Source organism: Ceratina calcarata, unplaced genomic scaffold (assembly GCF_001652005.2).
Source record: "Ceratina calcarata isolate Rehan_Ccalc_2016 unplaced genomic scaffold, ASM165200v1 scaffold557.2, whole genome shotgun sequence".
In the NCBI taxonomy this organism is placed as follows: Eukaryota; Metazoa; Arthropoda; class Insecta; order Hymenoptera; family Apidae; genus Ceratina; species Ceratina calcarata.
In genome coordinates, this window is record NW_017176762.1 from 495536 (window position 1) to 522418 (window position 26883).

General features: G+C 41.9%; 1 protein-coding gene across 37 annotated transcripts in view; it reads right to left on the minus strand.

The window, feature by feature from the left end:
- The window catches only part of LOC108629209 (longitudinals lacking protein), a 140619-nt gene that overhangs the window by 69237 nt on the left and 44499 nt on the right, over positions 1 to 26883 (minus strand). The window contains exons 7-9 of one of the 37 annotated variants that reach the window (XM_026817144.1): positions 21197 to 21406; positions 20732 to 20838; positions 20360 to 20467 (exon numbers count right to left, since the gene is read on the minus strand). The exons of 20 other annotated variants lie outside the window; for them this stretch is intronic. In XM_026817144.1, coding sequence (XP_026672945.1) covers positions 20432 to 20467; positions 20732 to 20838; positions 21197 to 21406 — 353 coding nt within the window. In that variant the 3' untranslated portion in view covers positions 20360 to 20431. Of the gene's footprint in view, positions 1 to 38; positions 480 to 2693; positions 3974 to 4164; positions 5159 to 5857; positions 7639 to 8645; positions 9172 to 9298; positions 9976 to 10933; positions 11730 to 12103; positions 12713 to 12868; positions 13214 to 18281; positions 18647 to 20359; positions 20468 to 20731; positions 20839 to 20959; positions 21407 to 21748; positions 22521 to 22798; positions 23269 to 24849; positions 25641 to 25938; positions 26242 to 26337; positions 26809 to 26883 lie in introns of those variants that run through there. 16 more of the 37 variants (XM_026817146.1, XM_018031729.2, XM_018031718.2 and 13 more) reach the window with 16 other exon arrangements.

Below are 26883 nucleotides of genomic sequence, written 5' to 3' on the forward strand. Positions count from 1 at the left end.
CACATCATCGCATTTGGTTAAAGCACACAGAGACTTGATCGGATGTAAAATACAGAGGATCTTTATTTACAATAGGCTTGACGCAACTACAATGCTGTACACGCGATCGGCGAATGCACGATATTGTGAGTCGAAAAGGAAACAACGGAGGGAATCGTGTCAATTCTGATGGAAATCGTGGTAAGTGGCAAACATTGTTCCCTGAATGTGAATGTTCCCTTCGACGTCAGTAAGAGCGTCAACCTGTTGCAATCTGTATCGCGGATCTTGTTCCAGGAGGTGAGGATGCCTTGCCAGAATATGCTTCATCAGGCTATCCTTGTATCGGGTCCTGTGCGGACAGAACGCGCATTTGAACTTCGGATCGATGCCACACTCGAAGTCATGATGCCTTTTCAAGTGATGCTTGTGCTTGTACGTTTTCCCGCAGGCGGCACAGGTATGCTTGAACACCGAGGTTACCGGGTAATGACACTCCACTGAAACAAACGCGAAACCGTGCTGGTTAGTCTTGGTAAAAGGGAGCGGAACGATTTCCCAATTTTAAGTCGTTGAACGGACTCGAATGACAGAAACGAAGGAAGAAGAAGATTAGCCAGGTAATCAGCTTCCAGAAGAGGATGGCTGACACACTAAACATAGACAACTTTTGCTGTAGAACGTCAGACATTTATTTGATTCGTGCCATTCGTTGACCTCGCCTACTATTTTTTAACTTATTTAAAATGTTACATGCGAGGCTGTGTGTCAGTATCGATGTCGCAGGAAATCGGTGAACGTAAACTGTTATAGACGAAAGTACGTACATTTCTTAAGTGCAGTGAACAGCGAATATGTAGAAAAATGTTGTTTCCTCACGTTCACTGATAAAGGCCAATCAAAATGTTTCGGACAGCGTATAAAATGTGGAATTATTTTAAAATAAATCCCGAATTCTTTTCTCACACGCTGATCACGTTAGCAAAGATGTACAACCATAGTTATATCAATTTACGTTCGCCACTCGCCTTCACTGATATATCAATCGCTGTCGCTACTCGACGTTTCAATTTTGCATCATAAGCTATGTTTATTTCACCGCCTATACGTATACATGTACATACGTACGAGAAGGGTTGTACTAACATCACCCGATAGCAATTACTTCACCCGCGGCTGCTTCAACGACGCTGCTTCTCGTCCACGCATTGAAAACACCAAAAATAATTTCTTCATTCGTCTCACTGGCAGTAAATTTCGTTGATGTGAATACCGATGAAATTTATTTAAAAAAAAAAGTATAAGATCAACGAAATTTGCTGTCCGTAAAGTAAGCGTTAATAAAAAGAATCGTCGGTGATTTCAACGCCTGGATAAATGCGTGCGCAACATAGATGAAGTTGATTTCAACCCGTTTGAGAGATCGTACGGCTACGATTTCATAGTTCAAGCTCTTTTCTGTTGAAAACAATTCACTGAAATCGTCATGTCGTCTGTTGTCTGAATTCTGTTTGATCGATTAACAAAATTTAGAGGCCGTTCAGGGGTTCCTGTATTGCCTGGACGTCCCCGTGCGCGGCGTAAATCCGCTTCTGGCGTGCTTCAACATGTGCACCTGTAGATAAGACCTGTAGGTCGCCCTATAAGGACAGAAGGTGCATTGGTGCATCGGTTGTTTACCACACTCGTTTATCACGTGTCTTCTGAGATTCTTCATTTGGTGATAACGACGATCACAATTGTCGCAGGCAAAACGGCCCTGTCCCCGCGATCTCCTCCGATCTCTTGGCATTTGACTCACGTAGAACCTCATCTTCGCATAATCTGCAACCAGGAATAGGCACATGGTTAAAAATCCTACTTTAATAGCCGCGGGCTCGCCGTCAGACAGACCACGTGTACAATTCAATATAAAAGTATGCGCACATCTTAGATACTAGACGAATTTTATTGTAAGACTGGAAACATAGAACCAAATCGTAATCCGTTTTAATCAAAGAAATTAGGTAACTCGATGTTTGTTGTATCGCCGAAAACGGAGTCCGATTTAATTCTTTGAAATTACACAAAATTCGCATGAGTATATAAGATGACTGGGTGTACTTTTACGGTTAACTGTGTTCTAAGCGTACGGGGTAAGTTGTGCTCCTGAAGTAAGAAAGCGGGACAATGGGACATCGTCTAATTTATCCAAAATGTGAAACAAATTGGACACGTTTTCGTTGCATGCAGACGGTGTTGTGCATAATTGCGAATTGAACAAGTCAATATGGTACGAGGGTATTCAAACAAGAAACGGAAACGTGCTGCTATCTCGGCCTGTTCCGAATATATTGCGATCCGACCACGCAGGTCCTAAGATCGAATAATAAACTAAATCTTATGGAAATAAATGACAAACTGTGAATAACCATCAGCAGCACACTTTCTGATATAAATGGGAAACAGTTTACACAGTTATCCGATCCACGGACGGGAGAGATATCCAAATTGATGACGATATCTATAATGTTAATCCGACACAATATAAAAATGTTCGTGGAAATATTCCTAATAGGAAAATCATAGCTCCTCGTGTTGATCGATCTTTTCGCGTTTTAAGTCGCTCTCTCCATAATCGAAGTCGAGTTCAAAAGTTTTACAATCGTCTAGTTACAGCGTCAAGCAGCAGAGAAATAGAAAAAGGAGAACCAAGGAAAGAGAGAGTCGATGGATTCTTCGAGGAGAAACATATTTATTTGTATGAAACAGATACGTGTGCTATAATGTATGTTTCTCATCTTCATCGAGCCGAATCGTATGAAACGCAGACATTTTTGCTAATCGTCGAACACGATTAACGGGCATTTTATTGTCGGTCGTCTATGTATGTATGTATATGGGGACAAGCGTAGACTTCTCAACTTAAACGGGCGTTGACCATTCATTCGAATGATATAACTCTAACTTTGGCTGTGAACAGATTAAATCCGTGTTCTGTGCGTAACGGTTAACACTGGATGCAGGTAACTTCTTTTAATACTGGAGTCGATCCGACTAAATGTTCTCCTTGCCGGTTTCTTCTCAATAAGAATAAACGGATAAACTCTTGCCACTTCTCCTAACTGTCTATATATATATATATGTATATACATATGTACGTGTGTGATACGCATGTGTTGCTATACGAAAATATTCGTGATACAAACGTCGACGGGTTTCACGAAAATATAGCTAGGTACTATAAAAAGTATAAACCTGCAGCGCTACTTTTTCAAATAACGCTCATTCTACGGATACCAATTTTCCTCAACGGACTTAGAACATCGACGAGCATTTCATCAACGATGTTACATTCGGGCCTATCTCGTTAACATTGTAAAGTTCCGTATTTGATGATAGTATGAAGAATGATACAAAAATATAGAATACATTGGAACAAGAAAATGGTATTCTACATTTTCGACTTTTCTTCCTGGTTTCATCACCAGTTACGAAATAAAATACTCATCGAAATGATCGATTACATTTTCGTGAATATCGATGGGTATTTAGGACAATGTCAGCGAAAAAGCGACCACGAGGAAATCGTCGATGAAATGATCGATGAAAGGAAGCTCTTGCTCAATAATTAGTACACAACCCATGCTCCTCTTGGTCGTCGGACCTGCGAACAGGAGAAATCACAAAATACGTGATGTCACGTGAAGAGAGCAAAGGAATTTCGCGAAACAGAACTAGTGTCCAGCGTCCATAGAGGATGTCACTTTGTTTCCGTTCGGCAACGCGTAGAACTCGTTAAGGTGCTTCATATGCCTGCCGTTCAGGTGCGTGTTCAAGCTGGACTTGTGCTTGGTTCTGTAAGGGCAGAGGGGACAGTGGAACTTCGGTTCCACGCCGCATTCGTGCTTCAGATGTCTTGCCAGGCTGGAGTAGTAATTGTACACCTTGCCGCAGTTCTTGCACGGATAGGTGACTTTCTGGCAGTTCATCAGGTAGCCCATCGGACACAGGTCTGAAAAATTTGAAAGCCAAAAGACAGCGATATTAGAAGAGGTCGCCGAAAACAGGAGGCACACTTGCGTTTGGTTCTATTGTTCGAGGATATTTTGTTCGCTGGCAAGTCAACGCTTTCAACGTCTCATAGTATGTTATAAATAAACGTCAAGGGATTGGTCATCTGATTATGATAAAAAATGATTCGGATGATCATGCAGTATTTTTAAGTTATTTCGCTCAATGAATACGACACATCTAATGTTATCGGTTTTTTCATAATACAACGCCGTTTCTTTCTTCTTTCTTTCTTGAAGTTCCAACGAAGAAAAGTAATTAGTACAACATACAATATATACACATTGTATCGATTATAAGTACATTAAGACACGAGATATACTTTATTTACAAAATTTCCTTAATTCAAAGTTGATAGAAGTAACATTTCTGGTCGAAACTTGTTAAAAATTATTTCCCAATTGTATACTTATTACTCTTGGAATTCTTAACTGATTGCAACGATGGAAACACGATAGTCGCTTTTCTTAAGGGTAACTTATTAGATTCTACTTCGATGGTCGATTTCACGTGTTTGAAATCACATTTCATCTGCTGAACAATCTCAATGTTGTCCTGTAACATAAATTAATCGCAACTGTAAGACAAATTTAAACCTAATTCTTGCCGGACCTCGAGAGTCCATTTAAATAAACTTGTTACATTGAATTAAAAAATGAAGGAAAGAGAGGAAACAGTATTGGGAACGTTTGGTCACAATCACACTGCAACGAACAGTTCCTTTTATTAACAAATTCGACCGAAGGATTATGAGAAACGTGAAGCACAGCCATGGATCCGAAGAAAAGCGTTTAAATATCCGCGTGCATCCTCCTGATGTGAGACTTGAGGTTCCACTTCCGGTTGCTTTTGTAGCTACAGTAAGGACAGCACTCGGCTTTCTTCTGACCGCAGGAGACTTTCATGTGTTCCACTAAATGATGCTTCCAGCGATACGACTTTGAACATTTGGAGCATTTGTACCTGCCCGTGAGTGGATTTACGTTCTTGTTTCGGAGTATTTGTGAGCGTTTGGGACTTGATTTAAAGATTCTCACGTTGGAGGATCTCTCAGAGCCGAAATCCCCAGTATCAGTCATTGTCGCAGGATCATACACCGAATACTCCTCCCAAAGAACCAGTTCACCTGAAACACAAAATCCGATTCGTCATTAATTCTGCTCTAGGCATGAAAACCTTTTACGTCATTCTCCCATTGTCTAACGATTCTCCGCCTTACAGACCTGGAAACGTTTGCCTCGATAAAAGAAATTTATCACCTAAGACGTATTGCATTTTCTATATGCAATTGAAAGTCCAACGAGATAGCTGTAAAGCATTCCTGAAAACATAGTTGGAAATCGTTTGTAAACAATGTGTTTCTAGGTCTGTATTAGCGATGAGATTGTGTCGAAACAATTTATTTGCACGAAACACAATCGATAAGGAAACAAAGAACCAAGCGGGAAGGGATTAAAATTGCTCTAACAATAAGAACGAGTCTCACGTGCAAATCAAGTGACAACGATTTTATTTCTTTTTCCTTTTCCCTCCTCTTCGTCACGACAAGTGTTCCTTCTTCCTGTAACAAAATATTTTCTGATACTCGAATGAATCACAGTTTGTTCTGTAAGACCCTATGATCCTTGATCTATACTAAAAATCGGTTTTGTCCCTCCGTTCATAGAATTTTCTAATTGCCTCAGAGCGTGAATTGATTAGAAGCAATTATCGATTGATTTTATAAACAGTTCGACTGTTGGATCAGAGACAGATGAGAGAAACATAAATATAATGTGAAAGTAAACGGAATGGGACGTTCCTCGAGGGAATCTGTTAAAAAAGGTTGAATCTGTACACAGGTATTTATTTAAAAAGCAATCGACTGCCGGACATCGTTACACAGGAACACTTAACCACCACTGCGCAGCATTCTTGCTCGACCTAACAGATCTACGGATCCATCGAATCATATCGAATGGATAAGATAGACTAGATCGTCATGCATCGTAGACAAAATGATTCATTACATTATTCCCTCTAAACTATCGATAACAAGTACGATTTCGTCGTCCACGTTCGTAGGATTATACAAAGAATGAGATGAAAGGTGACTGACATTCACTACTTGATTTCCGTCAATAGCTACATCGGACTAAATCATAAATTTGCATAGTCTGACAGTTACGCTCCAGGATTGAAGTTGAAACGCCAACTCGAATGATTTCAAAATTGTTGACACGAGGAAAAAATTTGTTTGAGATCAATTATGAACATATTCATCACATTAGTCCGTGGATTGCATCTTTGGACCAATTATTCGCCGTTTGTCCCATTTTTTGCACATTCGTGCCTCGGGTTTAAATGAAAAAGCGGACAGGGTGAAGAGATCCATCGGTTATCCTTCGTCTTTCATCTCTCTCGTAGAGTACGTGTTATGCTAAACGGTGAATTTCTTAGATATGTGTCTTTGCAGTTCGTCGAACCTGATTTGTCGACGCAGAAGCTGACGGTGCTCGTTCGGACAAGGAGACACGACGGCGAAGCATTTCATTTTCGTTCTCGTCCCTTCGTGAGTTCTTGTAACCAAAACACGCAGAATGCAACGAACGTACTTACAACGTCGTAATTGTTAGTTGAAAATCATGGCGCTCGCTAAGTCTCGCGAACGATTTCTATGCTTATCCCTACTACGGTCGCTTCGATATCAAACAGGTAGGAAACCGGCTGCTAGAGTTTAAATTGCGCTAGCGTTATTCTCGCCGATACGGTGAAAATCCGTGACGATAGGTATGAAAAAATCTCCATGCAGTTCGCACTCGATAAAAGCTAACGGAGTGACATAATTTCACGAATCTCTGTTCAGTTCTACCGACAAGAATGGGCTAACTATCGATGATCGATTCGATTGTCACCAACGTTACCACCAGCAATTTAACGAAAATAGGAATTACGATGCGTTTGTTCAATCGAACCGGACGAACCGTTGTACGTGTGCCGTTCAATGAATTTGAAACGCACGAATCGAGATCGATCGTCGATAAATATTACAAAACAAGAAAAAGAAACAGCCTTTAGACTAGATTTGGTTCACTCAAGTATACGATTATGGTTGTCATATGGCATCGTGAGACACCAGTTTCCAATAGTGTCAATGTCAATAGTTATAAACACTCGAGGTATGTTGCAGTCCCGTAAAATTCGAACTGTAAAATCCTCGAATTTCCTTCTGATCTCGATGAGTTTTAAACACCGCACCGTTCCGATCAAAAACGTAAACGAAACAAAATGTCGATCCAAAGTACGGAAGTGAAGTTCCAACGCGATTCTGGGCTCACACGAAAATACATACATATCGCTGAACGAGAATAGTCGTGGACATCGTAACGGGTAACGTTCAGCGAATCCCGGCCTATTTGATGTTGTGCACCGAGAGCAGGTGCTTGAGAAACGAGGCCTCGATCCGCGATCTGTAAGGACAGTATTGGCAGGAGAAGTGCGTCTCGAACGTGACCATTCCGCAACCCATCTTCAGGTGCTTCCGCAGGTTCGACGCCCAGGAGTACATTTGCCCGCAACGCGGACAAACGTGCAAACGTGGCCTCACGATCGGAAATAGGGGAGCATCTGGAAAGAAATCACGATTAAAGAAACGATTAGCCCATGCTAGGAACGCGGGTTCGCAGGAGGTCAATCAGCTGGATCGAAAGAGAGGAAAGATTGGGATTACGCAGCGGCTAGCTTCTAGACATCGAAGCGCATGCCTTTTGCCGGATTATTAGAATATCACGCGGCGGAACGTGACGACTGTTTCGTTCGGTCGTCAGATTCGGTCGCGGGACGTTGCGTTCTTCGAGAAACGATTCGCAAAGCGTGTCCACTTATAGATGCTTCGGGATCGTAACTCCGAGAACGAATCAATGCTCATACGAAATTTTCTCGAAGAGAACGGCCCTTTATTTTCGAGCAACTAGGAAACAACGATGCTAACACACCTGTGTTCGTGTACTCGTGCACGCGCGTTCTTACTTACGTTACTGCTGCGCCTTGGATAGCTCCTTGTTCGAAAATCTGCGAAATAGAATCGTCGTAGATAAAAGACGTAAGCAACTCTAAATCGACACTTATTATCCAATGGAATATAATTCTGAATAGAATTCTATTCTATTACATAATCGCAACACGTGTCTGTATCCGTAGCATCAGGATTGAACGTATTTGCAATAGATGCAACGAAAGAGGCTAATTTTCAGGAATTAGGGAAAATTGCTTTATTGTCAGGAGAGAGAATTGTTGTAACACAACTTTATCATAATCGCTAAAAACAATGTCTGTTCGTTGTCTGCAAAAATGTCTTCAAGTTCCTCTTCAAATGACGGACGGTGTGACAAGTTGATAGAGTGTCTGCGCGAAATTTTTGATGAAGTCACACTCGCTTTGGGCAGCCAGCCGAACCTAAAACAGAAATGTTGGTTAGCACAACGTGCAAAACAATTTTCACACCCTCACAAAAGTGAAAGGACCACGTTCCGATTTCCTCTCCCACGACGAACGTCAATTTCAAATAAAGATCGAGATCGCGAATGCATAGAATGAATTTCAACGCCTATGTCCGTGAATCAGTAATTTATTTTCTTATTCCAACCGCGGTATCCTGGCAGTTCAAAATCCACCTAAAACGTAAGCTCAGTTTCATCTCATAAATTTGATCACTCACAGTTCCACATTTCACCAAAGTCCCATTGTTCCCAGTCGCTAATGACTACTGCAGTCGGTGCGACTTAACGCCGCAAGAAACAAGAACGATACTTTATTGGTTACATTGGGAATTGTCAGTTTCACGGTATTCGCGAGACGCTGTTCTCAAGTGAATACGGAAGATGTGCTTCCGCAAGCTGCTCTTGTATTTTGTTCTGTGCGGGCAGTACGGGCAACATTCCTTCGGATCCTTGCCGCACTCAATCTTCAGGTGATTCTTCATGTTCCTAAACCAACGGTAACCTTTGCCACACTTTGGACATCGGAAGCAACCCGGCTTCTTGTCCAAGCAGGTACTCGATATCTGGGGTATCTTGAAGCTTTGACCGATCGAGGTCAACGACAGCAACTTGTGCTGGCACGCTCTTCCGTGGTAACGATACATGGGCTCTTCAGATATTTCTATAAAAAGAAATAAAATCCTCTCGTTAGATCGCTTACTCCCGCGGGATTCAAACAGTTCAGGATTCCGTGCATTGTGGATCGCGAAGGAGCTAAACATCGTGTCGGGTCAGAGAGTATCAAACCCTTTAACAAAAGTCGCTCTTTATTCTTTCGCTATTATTGATTTGGCACATATCGTTTTATACAATTATTGCGCTTACAATGTCGAATGGCAATCGTTTGAACTGCTGCCTAAGTAATCCCTATCAGCGTTACAACGTTCAACTAGAGACTATTCTCCATCTACGAGTCAGCCTCCATCGTAAGAAGTGGCAGAGCTAGAGAAGAACCACGATCTTAAGTTACGGTTACTAAGAAACAGTTTGCGAGTAGTATGGTGCAAACCATTAGTTGTTCAGCGCGTGCATCGAAATCATCGATACATCGTCGTTTGAGTATTAGGAGGGAAGTGAACGAAAGCAGGATGGAGGTAAAATCGGTTTCAAGCCTTCTAGATGCTGCTCGAGAACACGTTCTTGCCGGGATGATTGGTGCGAATGTGCTGATAAAGATTGCCGCGTTGCTTCGTCCTGTGGGTGCAATAAGGACATTTGAACTGCGGCTCCTTGCCGCACTCGTGCCTAGTGTGCCTGACCAACGTCGCCCGATGTTGATATCCCTTGCCGCAGGTCTCGCATCGATACGGGAACTCGACTCGCTTCGCCATCCAAAGCGTAGCCAGGTCCTTGATCAACGGCATCATCGGGTAGCTGCAATTCCTCTGATAGCTCTTCGGCATAGCCATACACGGGATCGGTACGTCTGCAAGTCACAGGAAGAAGAAAACGGGGTTTGTTAGTTGACGAGCATAAACGGGCGACTCTTTTTGAAGATTGGGAGATGCTTTGTCAGAAACAAGAAAACCCAGTTAACTACAGTCTAAAACACTTTAATTACGTTTCAATATGGTACACATCGAGGCTACTCTTACGCCGGGTCAATTCTTCATTCCTTTTATCTTTCTATACTTTGTTGAAAGAAAAATATGTTTATTGAGATACAATAGAGGCGATTTAAATACCTATGCTAGTCAAAAATGTCTCACACTTTTATTATCACCTTATGAATTATTATTATTATTATTATTATTATTATTATTATTATTATTATTATTATTATATACGCGTACGTGATGGTTTTTAAGCAATACTTCGACATCGAACTATTTTATGTTAAACGTTTTTAAAAACCACTTTGCACATGTATACCATAATGATACACGTGTTCCATCCATTTTGTGTCTCTGAAACAAGCCGAAAATTTCGCGAGGACGATGTTTAGCCAACATGTGAAAGTATCCCGCTCAGTTTTAGCTCATGTTATACACTTCAAGCACCGCTCGACCCATATTCGGGTGACGATGATCGATATGTTGGTGAACCTGCTCGATGGTACTTGCGACGAAGTTGTCGCAATACGGGCATATCTTCCTCGACTCCAACCCACACGCTTGAATCATGTGCAAACGGAGGTCGTGTAACCGATCGAATTTCGCGTAACATTTCGGACAGAGATTCGAGGGAAACGATTCGTTCTCTCCGAGACAGCGTTCGTGCCTCATCATGCGAATCCTCGCGCCTCGGCACAACGCGCCCGTCCCGACGTTAAAGAACGCGCTTCGACGCAAACCTGAAATCAAATATGCCGATTAGAATCGCGCGTGTTCCCACTATCGTTGATTAATCAAGGGAGTCGGACTGACGAAAGCGCAAAGCATATATATGTGCGCAACAGTGTGTATCACTCTTTCAATTTATTGAATTTTCACAACAATGTTCCAGCAACACGTGACAAATAAAATAAAAACCGTCAACACAATGGCATTCGTAGAAAGGATGAACGTCGAAATTGTATTTCTAAATCGTATCTAGATTACAATAAAGATAATATTTATTTATGACGTTTCCGAATAAAGTATTTTTGGCAACGACGTAACATAAAAGAAAGTTCCAATTTTCCTATCTCCAGTTAGAAGTCGACGACGTCTTCATCGTTGATCCGTTTATTGAACGTCGCAGAGAAAGGTTTCTAAGAGTTATCACGACGAAGTTCATCTTCGTTCCATACGCGTTTAATACCACGCGTACAAGTTTATTAAACGTATCCGGATTTGAAAGGGTACGTTCGATACACGCGGACACGCGTGTCTCTCGATGCACGTCGGTAGCCGTGACCACTCTAGTTCAAATCGATCACGTAAACGTTCTGACCGCGATGGCACTGACGGATGTGTCTGTATACGTGGCCGCGTTGCTTCATCCGCGCGGCACAATAAGGACACTGAACCCTCGGCTCTTGCCCGCACTCGAACTTGGTGTGTCTTTTCAAATGCCACGCGTGTATGTAACTCTTCGAGCACCTAGAACACGTGTGCCTCTCGATGTCTCGAAAAGCGGTGCCTCTCCGCCTCCTCGAGCCGAGCGGCTTCTCTTCTTCTAGATCGTAGTCCTTCGTCTCTTCCATCACCACCGAGCACAGGTTCTCCAGGTCGGCTTCGATCTTGATCCTCTTCGTGTCTAAAAAAAGAAAAGTAAACAGGAAACGGGATTAGTCGCGATCTCGGGTCGTGTTCGCGCGACCGATCGAAAAAAAAAAACAGTGGAACAAAATTAAAAGAGAAAAATATATATATATGTGTATATATGATGAAAGCGATTATTCGTTATAAAAAGGAAGAGAGAGGATCGGGTTATATCGCGAGTTATTTTGCGTATTCCCGCCACCTTGTTCCCAAGAAGACCTCAAACGCAAGCTGGCGTTGTCAGTATCTTTGAGAGGCGAACCCAGGGCAGCCTCGGAGAGGAACAAAGAAAAACAGAGGACGCGCGGACTGCGCGTTCATGATTGACCACCGACGGATGAACGGAATGTTCGCTTGAATCCAATGCAGTTTCATAGCCAGTACTTTTATTCTCATGTCACATGTACATTCGTTAAAGTCCGCTGCTGCATGCTCCGGACCAATCTCGCTCGGAAAAAGCACGTACAATAGTAAGAAACATCGACGGTAACGTCATCGAGAGGTAGATCTGTCCTTGAAACTAATATCACCAGTTTTTTCAGATATGATCGTAACCGTTAAAATCGATGTAGCATAGAAATAAAGAAGGAGAAAGGAAGAGAGAAAATGAGATATAAAGAAAGAGGAACGGAACTCATCAGGACAAATCGATTGTGTAGACGCGTTGACCCGAATGTTTCCTACGTATGTGCTCTGTCACGTGACTCTTTTGCTTGCCGCGCATATTGCAGTAAGGGCATTTAAATCTCGGTGCGACACCGCACTCGTAACGAAGATGACGATTCAAACTCTTAGGCACTGTGTAACTATTTCCGCATTTGGGGCATACGCAGGTCCTGTTCTTGTTGTTTTTATGTATCGTCCATTTGGGAATCGATCCGTAGGTGTTATTCGTAGATGCATTGTATTCGTCCTCGATGGGACATTGACTAAATCCGTAATTTCCATACAGCAACGCCAACTCATACGGTGGTTCCACTGAAAAACAAATGAGCACAACGTTAGATCTAATAACACGACTGTTCGACAGGAATCAATTGTCGCACTCAGTAATCCTGGATGGAGAGAGGAAAAGAATGATGGAAGCGAGACGGTGGTAACAAGTTGACCACGAGGTAGGACGTAGGAGCGATATCGGTGGTAGCATAAAAAGTTTTATTGTTATGTTTGTTATCATCAACGTGTACAAGCAAAAAGATCACTAATTCTGTTTGAGATCGATGACGCAAACTGTCTCGTCCGGGTGCTTCTTCCGAATGTGCGAGTAAATTTGCGACGTCTGTTTGCTCCTCAAGTCACAGTAAGGACACTTGAACCTGGGCTCGTATCCACACTCATACTTGTAGTGCCGATTGCGATTGCTTTTCATTGAGAAACTGTGTAGACACTTCGGACAGTAGTAACGTGCGTGGCACGGGTTCATCATCATCTTGCCGTGCATCGGTACCATGTTCATCACCGTGTCCAGCATGAAGAGATCTGAAAACAAAAGATGGAACACGGTGAACGTCCGTTCGACGAGTTCGTAATTGATTGTTGTTTAAAAGTCGATACGACCGTTGAGAAAATCGCATATGTCGATGAAGGGAAGCAGAGTCGGTGACAGAAACTTTGAGTCTAGAAAGGGGGTAAATAAAGCAAAACACAGAACCGGGAGAAATAAGCAACACGCACACAACAAAGAAAGTATGAGGAATTAAAAGAACATAGTGAATGGAGCGGTGCATGATACGACATAGATGAAGATTAATGTACGCGGAATCAGTAAAGCTTAGATAGAACGAGAGTGTTTAAACATCAATTTATTAATTGTATTTTACAATTCCACAGCGACGATACACGACATCAGAAAACATTGTGGAATGCAGGGTGTATAGCAACTGCTGTTTTTTTTTTCGCTTTTTCTTTTGTTTCCTTTTTCCTTAGACATCGAACGTTACTCGGGAACATTTATTCGTGACCGTTACGGGACCGAACAGAGAAAGAACAATCTGTTCATACGACGAACGCTTCTTACGCTTATTAATTAAACGCACTTAACGCTACAACACTCTTTCCTCTTTTAACAATATCACAGCAACAAAAACAGTCGGCCACTAACGTCAAACGTCTAGGTGTAGGTAGAACAGCGAGAATTAAAGAAAATTGTATCTCGATATCGGAACACGAAGAACGACGAACTCTCGTCGAACGTTCGATAGTATGCTTTGAACGAGATCATTTTCTGCACGGTCGATTGCGTGTTACTTCGTGTTCAGAAACGTATGCTTACGTCGATCCGTCTAATTCTTAGTACGTGGATACCCGATTTGTATTAAGTGCACACATATATTTATTGTAATTTAAACGAAACTATGTATAATTTTAAACTATTTCGGTTTGTGAGACGTGTATATGCTAATAGTTAAAAAACAATGAGTACGAATACCCACATATTAGAAATAATCAATTCGTTTAAATACGCTTGTGCACGTGTACTTAAATGCAAATGAAACAGAGACCTTCGTATTTCGCAACTGTAGTTTTGTCATTAGACTGCGAACGTGTATATAGTTGATAATTATTGGAGAATTATAATTATTTATGTGTTTTCAAAATATTTAGAGTGAAGTAATGTAGAAAATTTGAAGTAGAGTACCTATTTTCATTTCATTTTTAATAAAACGGTATTAGAGAGACGTAATTATTGGATAAAAGTTCGCAGTGTAATTATTATTGTTGCCAATCGACGAAACAAGAACAAGAGAAAACGTTTGCCCCGACCGCTTCACCCTGTACTATTCAGTCTTTGCACAGGAAACATACTGAGAACGTATAGGTAGTTCTTGTTTGAAAAATACGTTTCCCACCGTCTCCTCCCTAACAACATCCAACACGTCGGACGCAAAAATGACACGAAACAACTTTTAAATAACTACAACAAACGCGTGTTCGCAACCTTTCCGAACTTTAATCACATAGTTCACTGGATTCAATTAGTTTCCTGTTATTATTCTCGATTTCAATTTAATCCTGTTCTGAATTCATTTCTGCCGCTACTACGAACGTCAAGGGTCTCGTGATTAAGGTCATCGTTATTTTTATTATTATTATTACTATTTTTATTATTATTATTAATAATGTTCTCATTATTCTTATATCGAGTTTTCTTATTTTTTTTTTTTAGAAAACATATGACTTCATCTAATAGGACGTCTAGGAATCGAAAAACGTTTCACTGGACAGAGCGTACGCATCGTGGAACTTTTAAATGCACTTGTACTTAAAACATCGTTACGTTAGTTCGTTCTGACCCCGATAAATCATGGGTCGATGAGATCATTCCTCGTTAATCGTAGAAAACACGAAAAACGTGCTTTTTTATTATCTTTCTTATAACGCACGATAAGCTAATCGACACGAACGCATCCGGTATCCTAAATTTCGCTTGAGCATCGTCCCGGTCCAAAACAATTATTATCGTTCATTGAACGGCCGTTCACAAATTTTATGAAACATTTAAAAATTCGGTAACAACGAAAAATATATATATATATATATATATATATATATATATATATATTTATGTGTACGTGTATAATGTGTGTAAGGGAGTATGGAGTATGTATATATGTATGTATAATTGTATGTATGTTATATGTACGTGTCATAAGAACTCTGGTAATCGAAATAGGATCACCACTACCGAACGTTTTCGTTATCAATTTCTGATTAACTTCTATACGTATTATTCAATATTATACGTCGTACTTTCTGAAAACAAAAAATGGAAAACCGTAGTTTTCGTTTTTATTTTGCTTATGACGATCATCAAGATATTTTTATTGAAGTGAATTGAATGAATGCGTAAGTCTTACACAGAAAATTAAAATATAATTACAACATTCTCTCCATGTCAAGAGATTAATTAATAATTAATTAACAATGAACATAGAGTTCAAATCCTCAAATAGTCACATGTACGTAATTCTATTTCGATGGCCAAGGACTGTAGATAAATTATTTTTATGAATATAAAGCTTCTAAAAGGTAGCGTTCGTTCGGACGGACTCACTGATCTCTGTAGAACACTGGGTGGTGAATGTGAACTTATGACAAATCCACTATCCAGTATTTTATAGAAATCAGTATATGGACTATGTTATCAACAGATTATCTTAAAATCCTCGACAATCGTTTCATCATTACTATGGGTAAAATTAGTAACGATGAAAATCATAGTCGATAATATTGATAATCTGTTTCCATCGCGAACGGCGGACCTCTAAGAATCCACCGATAGCGGAGATCTCGTAATAGACAGTGGACAATTGAGAGACGTCCGCCGTCGGTGGTGAAAACTGTATACCGCGAAAAGCGGTCGATTGTCTCGTTATAATCTAAAATATATGATCGCGCTTCGAGCGGTATCTCCCTCGGCCGCCTTTCACGGCATCGTTCGTTCTAGGAATGAAAAATAAGAACACAAGAGCAGAGAATTTCTCGATGACACGCTCAGGTGTCGTCGACCGTTCATTCAGTTCTCATACTTCAAATGTACCACATAAACCCTCTGTTCCGTGTGTCTGGTTCTGATGTGTGACATCACGTTGGACGTTTGTTTGCTACGAAAATCGCAGTAAGGACACTGGAATCTCGGCGGTTGACCGCATTCATACTTCAAGTGTCTGGTCATGTTTCCCTTCACGGTGTAGCACAGCCCGCATTTAGGACAGCCGTACGGCTTCCTGAAGCAGTCCGCGAACGATCCCTTCTTCATCCTCGACTGAGCGTAGTAATTTGGTACAGTCCGTACCACGGTCATACCGCTGGGGTCGGTTTGGCCAACCTCCCTATTACTACCATCGTTCTCGAACCCTTTGCAAGATTGTAAAGCGAAGTTTAGATCCAAGTGTGGTGCCGCGGCATAGAAATCTGAAACTTCAAGAGTGACTGATTAGTCGGGCTTAAGACTTTTGCCGAGGATAGATTTGTATTTTAAGTCGGAAATGAATTAACGGGATTGGAACGAGTTCTGGAATCGAAAGTATTTTCCTTTATGGACACGGAACGAATTAGATCGGAGTGAATCTCTAGGATATGGTAGGGAGTGGTTAAGTCAGGTTCAAACGGTGACATGCTACAGATTCGCATTGAGCTTTTAACGGAGAAGGAAGGATACCTTAAAAACTCGTAGATGATCTTCTAGGAGGTAAACGTTGACTGAATTTCGATCTTTTCGAGAGCTATCTTTTTTTCTTTTTTTAAAGCGAGTTAACTCTTGTTTTTAATTCTGTAATATTTACTAGCGAAAAGTGCATCTTACATGTACGTTAAGAATAATTAAGCCTATCGCGAGTCGAGATCGTTGTAATCTTAATCTTCGGGTGATGACCATCCTTCGTGCTGCGGACGTTAATCGGAGAACGTAACACGGCGGTCCACCAGGTCGGTGTAATCAGCATTTGTGCTAGAGGGAAAAAGAGGCCAAAGCGTGACTGTCTGTCTCCGTATTAGTATCTATGTATTTATCTGTGAGACTAGCATTTTACTTGAGATATTTTTATCGAAAGTCGAACAAGTCGACCGAAATCGGTAGCTGGAGTTCCACGTCGCTTTGCCGACGATGTTTAAACGCTGAACGCGCGTGCAGCGGATACAGTATGAAGATACGTTATCTTCATAGAAAGCGAGCGAAGTCGAATAAGCGACATCGGTTGTAAGTAACTGTGGACTGGACGAAATCGCCAGAATCTTGGATGGATCTTCCCGATGCCCAAATTCATAGCTTCATGTCAAAAATGAATACTTCCTCTTCCGGATGTTTCTTCCTGATGTGGGCGTAGATCGGCGACGTTTGCTTGCTACGGAGGCCGCAGTATGGACATTGAAACCTCGGTTCGTGACCGCACTCGTAGTTCACGTGCCGATCTTTGTTCCTCTTCAATGTGAAACCGCGGCCACATTTTTGACACTGAAACGGTTTCTTCTCGGACGCGTTTCTCGATCTCCTCTTTTTCACGGTTTTCCTCGATCCCAAATCACTATACTCGATATTTTCCGCGCGGCTCATCGAGATTTGGTTATGTCCGAGCGGCAACGGTAGATTATGCAATCCTGAAACACGGAGACATAAATACTGAACAGCATACTCACTCCCGGCCGCTCGGGGCCGTATAACTTACGAATGCGTCGCGATGCGGCAAGGCGCAACACGAATCTAAAAAAATCTTCAAACTCGTTCGCTCGCCAAAAAAGAAAATAGCAAGCGTCCCCAAACGAGGGAAAAATCGAATGATCTCGCTGAAAACAAGATTAAACGCGTCGCATTCCACGGAACACGTGTTGTCACGTTACATTTCTCAGTCAGTCCGTGGAACAGAATCGCTTTAAGCAAGTCATATTGTTTTACGCAATCGCTGTACCGTAATACTCAAAAAGTGATCAAATCCAGTGATCACGTTAGCGGTGCATTTTACTCTTGAACTTCGTTTAAAAGAGTAACGCACGCATGTAGATGTAATTACACGCGAAACGAAAAATGGTCATGGAGAAAGAATAAGCCTGATTCGTCAATTAATTAAAAAGCTTTATTATGAGCTACAGGTCATGATGAATTAGTTTGGATCGTCGAACTGACTGTGAAGTAACTGTTGAGCGTTCGGTCCCAAAACGTTTGTTCTAGTTGAGGATGACGGGTGTATAGGTGACGGATCATATGGGATTTTCGATAGTTTTTCATTGTACAGTGGGGACACTCGAAACGAGGAAGCTGTTTACATCGAGTCCGTAAATGGGTCAGCATCGATTTCCTCCATTTGTACAAATTCAGGCAACTGGGACATTCGTACATCCCATTACGTCTGACAATCATGTATTCCTTGCCAGAACGACCGTAAAACCTCTCGACTTGTGTCACTCCTCTACCATTCTCTGAAACAGATACAGAGAGAAAAATAGTGTTATTAAAGAGGCGTGGGAGCCGCGTGAACCAGAAGCATCCAGCCAGCTACAGACCTGTGCAACGCATCAGTCACGCATCCGTGCAAAATCTACTTGAAAGGTCGTTTTTACAATCTGGCACACACTAAAGAATGAAAGAACCCACGAATTGCGCGCACGATAAGAAGGAGAAGGAAAGGAAAAAACAAGAAAGAAAAGAAATACGACCTTGTCGGTTATTAAATCAAATTTCTCCTTCATCATAAATCAATTTCACTATAAATAATCCAGCAAACAATCATATACATCAAAGAAGAGGAAACGTTCTCTCTATTCATTTGCATTAACTCATGTCAGATAATGAATTATTAAAAAGTGCAAAACCTGAAGTCTCCTCTGAAAAATTTGTGGATCGGTGCGAACATTCTGATACGCGGTTTGCCGGTAAAACTGGCGAGCACGAACAAAAATTGGGTCTCGTGCGCACCTGGTCATAAAAGTTGATTCTTTCGAATAGATTTTTCGCACATCCGCCTAGTGTGGTCGTGTTTCGGCCGCGGAAATCCTACCAATTCGTCAATCCGATGTTGTACAGCTCTGTAGCCGGTCTTCGGATTCGTTGATACAACGGAACCAAAAGTTACTGTTTCGTTCACTTCATAGTAGAATTCCATTAATATTTGTCACAACTTCGAAAATCTGTGAGGTACAAAAAGGAAATCACGCCTCGATGTACCCTTCACAAAAGGTGTTCGATCATAACATGTATTGAATCAAAATGATTTTTAAAAAGGAAACAAAAGGTCACAAAAAAATCATCGACAATTGCACACACGTACATATATGATCACAAGGTAGAATATTGAAGAAGATACTATGGACATTTGAATCCTTCCACACACATATTCGAATTTGTACGTAATCATACACCGTCTACGATTACGAAGACGAACGGGTATCTGAAAGAGAGGAAACAAAAATCTGCAAACGATTAGTGGCGGACAATTGCTAGACAGAGAGCAACGAATATTGAGATTGACAAGAAATCCAAATTCCGATTGACGGAAACGAAGATAAAACAAATGTGGAAAGAGGACCAAAAATAAATGATACATAAGCATCGTACCATGCGGGTGTCGTTGGTACCATTTGATCCTTTTTACTCGTATTTATTAACGGGATGATACAATCGAGGGTAGGAAGCCAGTCGTTTCTCTATGTCTCTAAGAAATCGTTTATTTTCTATACAATGGCTACGAATAGAAATATACAATATTAAGAAGATGTGGGTAAGTGATCCATGGCGTGGAAGGAACCGGAAATCGAGAACGTTTCATGTAAGGGTCGAACCAATCGTTATCTTTCTTTACGCGAGCTCTTCGCTAGACCGTTGTCTATCGGTCGAATTTGACACGAAACGGTGATCATTGATCAAAGTGTGGGAATCCTGGGAGGAGGGGCAACGAGAGAATCGTCGTAGGGAGGCATTCGACGACGGTGAACTCTGCTGCGTGTCCAGAGCGTAAATCGGTCGGTTGCCGTGGTTGCTCTTGATGTGAGAGTACACGTGCGATCTGTGTTTGCCGGTGTATTGACAATGCGGACACTTGAAACGCGGTGCCTTACCACATTCGTATCTCAAATGCCTGTGTAGTCCACGGTACCATTTGTAGGTCTTCTGACACTGGGGACAGTCAAATCTACCACGGGAGGACTTCAATGCCGATTGCGAACCGACGTTGTACCGTTGTCGTCGCCAATCCGGTGCCGCGCCGGTCAGGTAAGGCAACGATGCGGACGGGTCGTACAACACTGGAAATTACACGGTAGTTTTTCTCGATAAGTGGTGATGACATGATTAATTCGTTAGACTCGACGACACATATAAGAGCAGCCAGTAGGACGAGATTACCATGAAATCATCGACTGTATTTTCACTCAAACTGCTGGTGAAGCGTGAGATATTGTCGATGAAAGTACTGTCAGTAATTTCAAAGTAATCTATGTTCGGAAGACACACAATCATAATATAAGTCAGACTTAAACGAATCATCATCCCCTATGAAGATTCCACACCTTCAAACAGTAATTCTGGATCGAAAAATGAACAAAAACAATTTTCTTCGTGGTCCACCGGACGTCCCGTCGAGGAAAAAAAATCTTCAGTTTCCTGGCGACCGTACCTGAAATCAAAATCGATAACGTGATTAGTAATGTTCATTTAGTATTATATTTCTATCCCCTCGTTTTGCCGTAGCGAATACTACGAAGAACGATCACGTAAGCAAATGAAGAGACACGAGAGACTGAGATTAAAAACTTTATTAACTCTATTTGAATTCTTAGAATGTTTGGTTCGTTAAAAATTTATTTCTAGTAACAAATTTCAACTGGCTGATCAACTGAAAGATCGTCGAGTCGGACCCTGTTTAACACATCAACGGAAGTGTGTATGTATGTATATCTCGGTTGGAAAAGGAACGTCGAGAGCATGTGGCTACGCATAGTTTTAGTAGAGTCGTTTGAAATAGAGTCTCATACCGGGATGATACTTCCTAATGTGAGCATAAATATTCTGCGAAAACTTGGAGGGCTTGTCACAGTGCGGACACTGATATTTCGGTGCCATGCCGCACTCGTGGTTCAGGTGCCGAGTCATATTTTTCTTTAGGGTGAATCCGCGATTGCAGCGTGGGCAATAGTGACTCTTCTTTACGGAATACTCTTTCCGTTGCTTCCTCTGGAAACCACCTGAAAGATCGAAGGAACGAGTTAGTAGAAACGTACGTCGTCCAGATGCACCGTTCGGTCCAAGAGCGTGTATGCGTGCATCATTCCGAGTCGTCGTACTTAACACAGAAAGAGATAAAGAAATAGATAAATAGATAGAGATAGACAGAGATAAAGAAGAAAGAAAAAAGTGACGATGGCACGAAGATAAGATCCAATCCGATCAGTTATAGATCGGAGACGTTCAAAGAGAATCTCCTCGAGTCCATCGAGACTCGTAATCCTCGTTGATACGTCAATGATCGAACAAAGCTGGCTGGTACGTGGGGGACAGTATACCGAAAGGGAAATGCGATCAACGACTGATGCAGAACGACACATATATTTGAACACTAGCGAATACGTGGAAAACTTTTACATCTTACGTTTTTAATATTGTTTCTATCTCAAGCGGATTAGAATAGTTTCCTTTGATTTTACCATCTATACCGTCGACATAAGTAATTCACGTCCAAAAGTATCAGATTTTACATATTATTTGTTTATTTTTGTTTTAAGTCATCTTGACTGCGAGATCATTAATGACTCGGAACAGAGGGTTGGTACTATGAGATTATGATGGTTGATGGAGAAAAGGATGAGACTGAGTGGACCTACATTTTCAATGGACCCCGAATGATCAGGATACCACAGTTGGGATAAGCACATGAAAATTTATTTTCAGGAGTACCGGCTTGACTAGTCGGTATCTCCGGACATCAAGCCCGATACTTAACCACCGCGGCTCCTACTGTTTACATGGATCTTTTACGGGGACAGGCAGTAGAAAAGAGTTTGATAGCATGTGCTTCATATCCTGCATGCCTCGATCTGACGTGTCTGTAAATATTCGACGAACAGGAGGCTTTCATTTCGCAGTAGGGACACTGGTACCGATGCCCCTGTCCGCAGAAGTATCGCAGGTGCCTGGTCATGGTAGTCTTCTGAGTGAAACGACATCCACAGTTTAGACACTCGAATCTTTTCCGTTCATTCGGGTGATATTTATACCTATTCAAGAGGCATTTCATCTCTGGCGTATAGCTAAGAAAGTCCCCGTGGTTCCATTTCTCAAATTGTTCCCCATGATAGTCACCTGAAAAAGTCAATACACGCGATGGTTAATCGGCGTCAAAACCACGGGCCCGCGTGGTTTCAAACCGTGCATTGGGTAACGCTGTTGGAAAAACGCGAGCATACGAGAGACAAGGGAAAAAAGGGGGGAAGGACGAGGAACTGAGAGGGCGAATAAAAGTATAATAATAAATTGGAATAGAGAGTAACAGTAATTAGAATGGAAACCAATGGATTACACGCAACACTCTATCTAAGTCATTGCGGTGGAGACGTAGGAGCAGAAAATAACAACGTTGATTAAATGTTCACCGAGATTTTAATCATTAGTACGATACATGTCTTTTTTAAGAGAGATCCTTCCTTAAGTTATGGGGCGATTCGCGTCCCATTATTTGTTGTCGTTCAAAACAATTTATTGTAAATAACGTCCTTCCCCTTGTGAGTATGATTTATGTGATATTTAATGCTGGATGTGTACTTGTAACATTTGTAGCAATACGGACACTGTAACCGTGTACGATTTCCGCAGAGATAGCGGACATGATAATTGAGATCTTTTCGTCTTTTAAACCTCTTTCCACATTGATTGCAGCCCAGATTGTTGTCGTAGAGACAAGAGCGTGGAGTATATTTCGCACGACGTGTCTTGTTCCACTTCTGTTCGCACGCGTGCTTCATCATGTCCCTCGGTTCCAGGAAGCTCTTGCCGCACTGTAAACACTTCATCATGTTCACCTTCCCGTGGGACTCCCGCGAATCGTGCCAGTCTGAAAATCAAAAAGCACAGAAACATGATATGTAGCGAAGCTCGAGTTTGGATCAAAACGAGATCACAAATCGATATGACCGACGTCGACAATCAGTATGTTCACGGAAATGTTAGGAAATGAAAGAAGTTTAGCCACTTTCCTTGAGAGAAACGAACATTTATAAATCTTACATAGTTCCACCCACTTTATAGCATGAGTAATCTTGAGATCAACGACGATCGCTTTGCTGATAACATTTTCGTCAATAAGGAACGTCGCTATTTTTCTATTGTTTCACCAACAATGTGAATTAACACGACCTGCACAGAACGTATAGATAAACTCATATGAGAAAGAAATCAAGAAACAGATGTTGATTTCGAGATAACGTCTTACCGGATTACGTTATGCTAAAAAGATGAAACGATTATCAGCAATTTCGAGGTGAAGAAAGAACCATACAACACGCCGTCTTTATTCTACAAGGTAAAGGAAACACATCCACTGGGACATATCCACTTACTTATACACACACACACACACTTATGCATGCATACAAAACGTCGAGGCGAGATCATTTATCCCGTCCGCGTACATAATAACATTTTCCGCGCGAGGTATACTACTTGTTCGTAATGAAGAGTTAGTAATCTAAGGAACCGAGAGACCAAAGGGTGCGAACAATTTGCTCGACTATTCCGTGAATTGACGGTACACTGTCAAGGCAATGCTTAGAACATTTTATTCACGCTAACTGGAAGCTTCGGGTGCCACCGTCTGATATGCCTGTAAATATTCGAGGACGAGTTGTCTTTCTTATGGCAATAAGGACACGCGTATTTGGGGATCTGGCCACATTTGTGTCTGATCAGGTCCCACATCCTTCGGAATCCAGCGTTGCACTTCGAACAGATGTAATTCGTGACCGCGGCTTGGGTCCTCACGTTCGGCCACATTATCCGCATATCTGAAAAGAATCAGGACGATTAGCTCAGCGGCAATCGATTCGTTCTGTCGAGAACTATACGCAATCGTGGCCTCTATATCGCGTGTATTTAAATACACGCGCACGGACGATGGGACCGCTCTAGCGTGCTCATAAATCATCATCGATGATACCGATCAAAGACGACTACGATGGTCCTGTGCCCCACAAATTCTGAAAATTCTTTGCAATTCGTCTCATGTCCGACCTTGACGCTACAGTGGTTCCACCCATAACGTGCATATATTACATATGTTCAATTTTAATCTACTGGACGTTTCGTAATACACGCGTACCCGTGTAAGTACTACAGACCCAGACTGAAATACAAAGACTATGTGTGTCTTCAATATAAATTGAAAACCACAATCTGTAGTATGCAATGGTCTCGAAGAAAGGTCCTGCAAAGTGTAACTAACAGACACACCCAATTAACACACCCAAAACTGAACAATTACGACAATAAAAGTTCGAACAACAAAACCCAAAGTCAATCATTTCGTGCTTGTGCCGTGAACCTTACATTCTCGGCGCACTTATTGATTGTACAAGTAAAAAGAATATATAAGACGTGAAGGGGGGAGGGGCGCCGATTGGAATACGAAGGGTGCATCTCGGGTTAGACGTCTGATAATTTTATTGAGGTAAACGATACATTCGTGTGCCAATTATCATTGGTAATGTGCAACAATTCTTGCTCCTCTCTTTCTCTCTCTCTCTCTCTCTCTGTCTCTCTCTCTCTCTCTCTCTCTCCCCTTTTCTCTTTATTGCGGTAGGAACTGATGATCCGCGAATAATACCGAAATGTAAGAATACGTGTTTACTCGTCTAGACAAACTCGTATAGACACCGTTGAATTCGATCCATCTCCAAGCTGAAATCAGTCTCTAAAACGTCGCGGGGATTGCGCAATGTTACGAACGTTGATTAGCGCAAGACCTAGCGTTATCGTTCATTGAAAAACGAAAACCGAAATAAATTCGTAGGCTCGAGGAAATTTCTCGCGTTAAAACGACGATGATTCATTTCATCAATATCAAATCGGCGAGTTTATGATTGGAACCGAACGACGAAGGGATAACGTCGATTCAATTTCTATGCACGATCACTGGCATTCCGTTGTGTCGGATCCTGACGTGTTTATAAATGTTAGATGAACACTTGTCCCTCTTGTTGCAATAAGGACATCTGAATCTTGGCTCTTTCCCACAGTCGTATTTCATGTGAGTCTTCAGGGTTTTCTTGTACGTGTAGCCCGCGTTGCACCTAGGGCAATGGTAGGACATCCTGCCGGGCTGCCAGAAGGGATCGTTCTCGTGTTTAACCGCGTTCCCTAACGCTCTGTGCTCCATGTTTGCTCTGAACGCGGCCAAAACATCGGCGTCGTAAGGTGGCAGGAGCCGTCCTACGAACAAGAAAACAAAGCCGATGGTTAGTAGAGTGAAACATCCATTGCCAAAAAATAGGAACCGAACGGGGTCTAGGACGAGGAGTGAAACAATAGAGAATAACGAGCAACCGGCAGAAAAAAATGAAAGGGTTTGGAAGAAGCGAGTCGGAAGATCCAGATCGCGCGAGTCGACGCCTACTTAATCCTGCTGCGTTAGATCTCAAGCAACTGCTAAATCGAACAGAATCGAGAAGTCGAGAAACGAGAATGGACGATAAGACGAGGGATGAGAGAACGAGAGTAGTCATCCTCATGAGAACAGGAAGGCGTCTATTTCGTAATCTCGTACACAGAATTAGTTACGTCGTTCGCTCGGTGATTGGTCAGTAAAGTGTTATCACTTGGACCATGCTGCCCGGGTGACACATCCTAATATGCCTGTACGTGTTCGAACACTTCCTGCATCGTTTACCACAATACGGACATTGATATCGCGGCTCCTTGCCGCATTCGTAACTGAAATGGACCATCATGTTCCTCCTCCTAGTGAACCCACTTAAACATCTCGGACAGACGTACTTCTTCTCGGCTGTCGTCGGCCGCCCCTTAACGAATCCTGAAAAATCAAACAAACAGTGGACGGAGTCAGTAACTTTGACCACGATTCGGAGATGCTTTCAATATTTACAATCTCAACCATACTCTTCGGTACGTCCGAACGGCGATTTGTCAGCTAAGTAGCAAAAACACGATCATTAGACCTCGACAAATGATTTAACAACAGTTTCGATAAAAAAAAAGGATGAATTTTATTGTATGAATGAAAAAGAAAACTCGTTTCGTTACAATGTCGATTGTAATTTTCGTAGTGAACGGAAAACATTTTCTTTGGTGGAAAGTAGCAGCGCGAAAGATACTGTCCATCGTTCGCTGTGATCGCTCTTCTCCTCTCGGACGAATCAGTGGAAGGAGAGCCGATGCGGCTTAAACAGGGGTAACTGCTTATGGACCCTTCGCACGTGCTTGTAGATGTTTGAGCTATACTTCGATCCGTATTCGCAGTACGAACACACGAAACGAATCTCATATTCGTTGCAATGCGACCGGTAATGTCGCATCATAGCCCCTTTCGACAGGAACCTGAGAGTGCAACGAGGACAGTTGAACCAACCGTGTTGACTACCTGCAATCATGAATTCAGTATCAACGCTCGGGATTGTCCCTAATCGTAGCTTTTTCTAAATACGAACGAAAAACG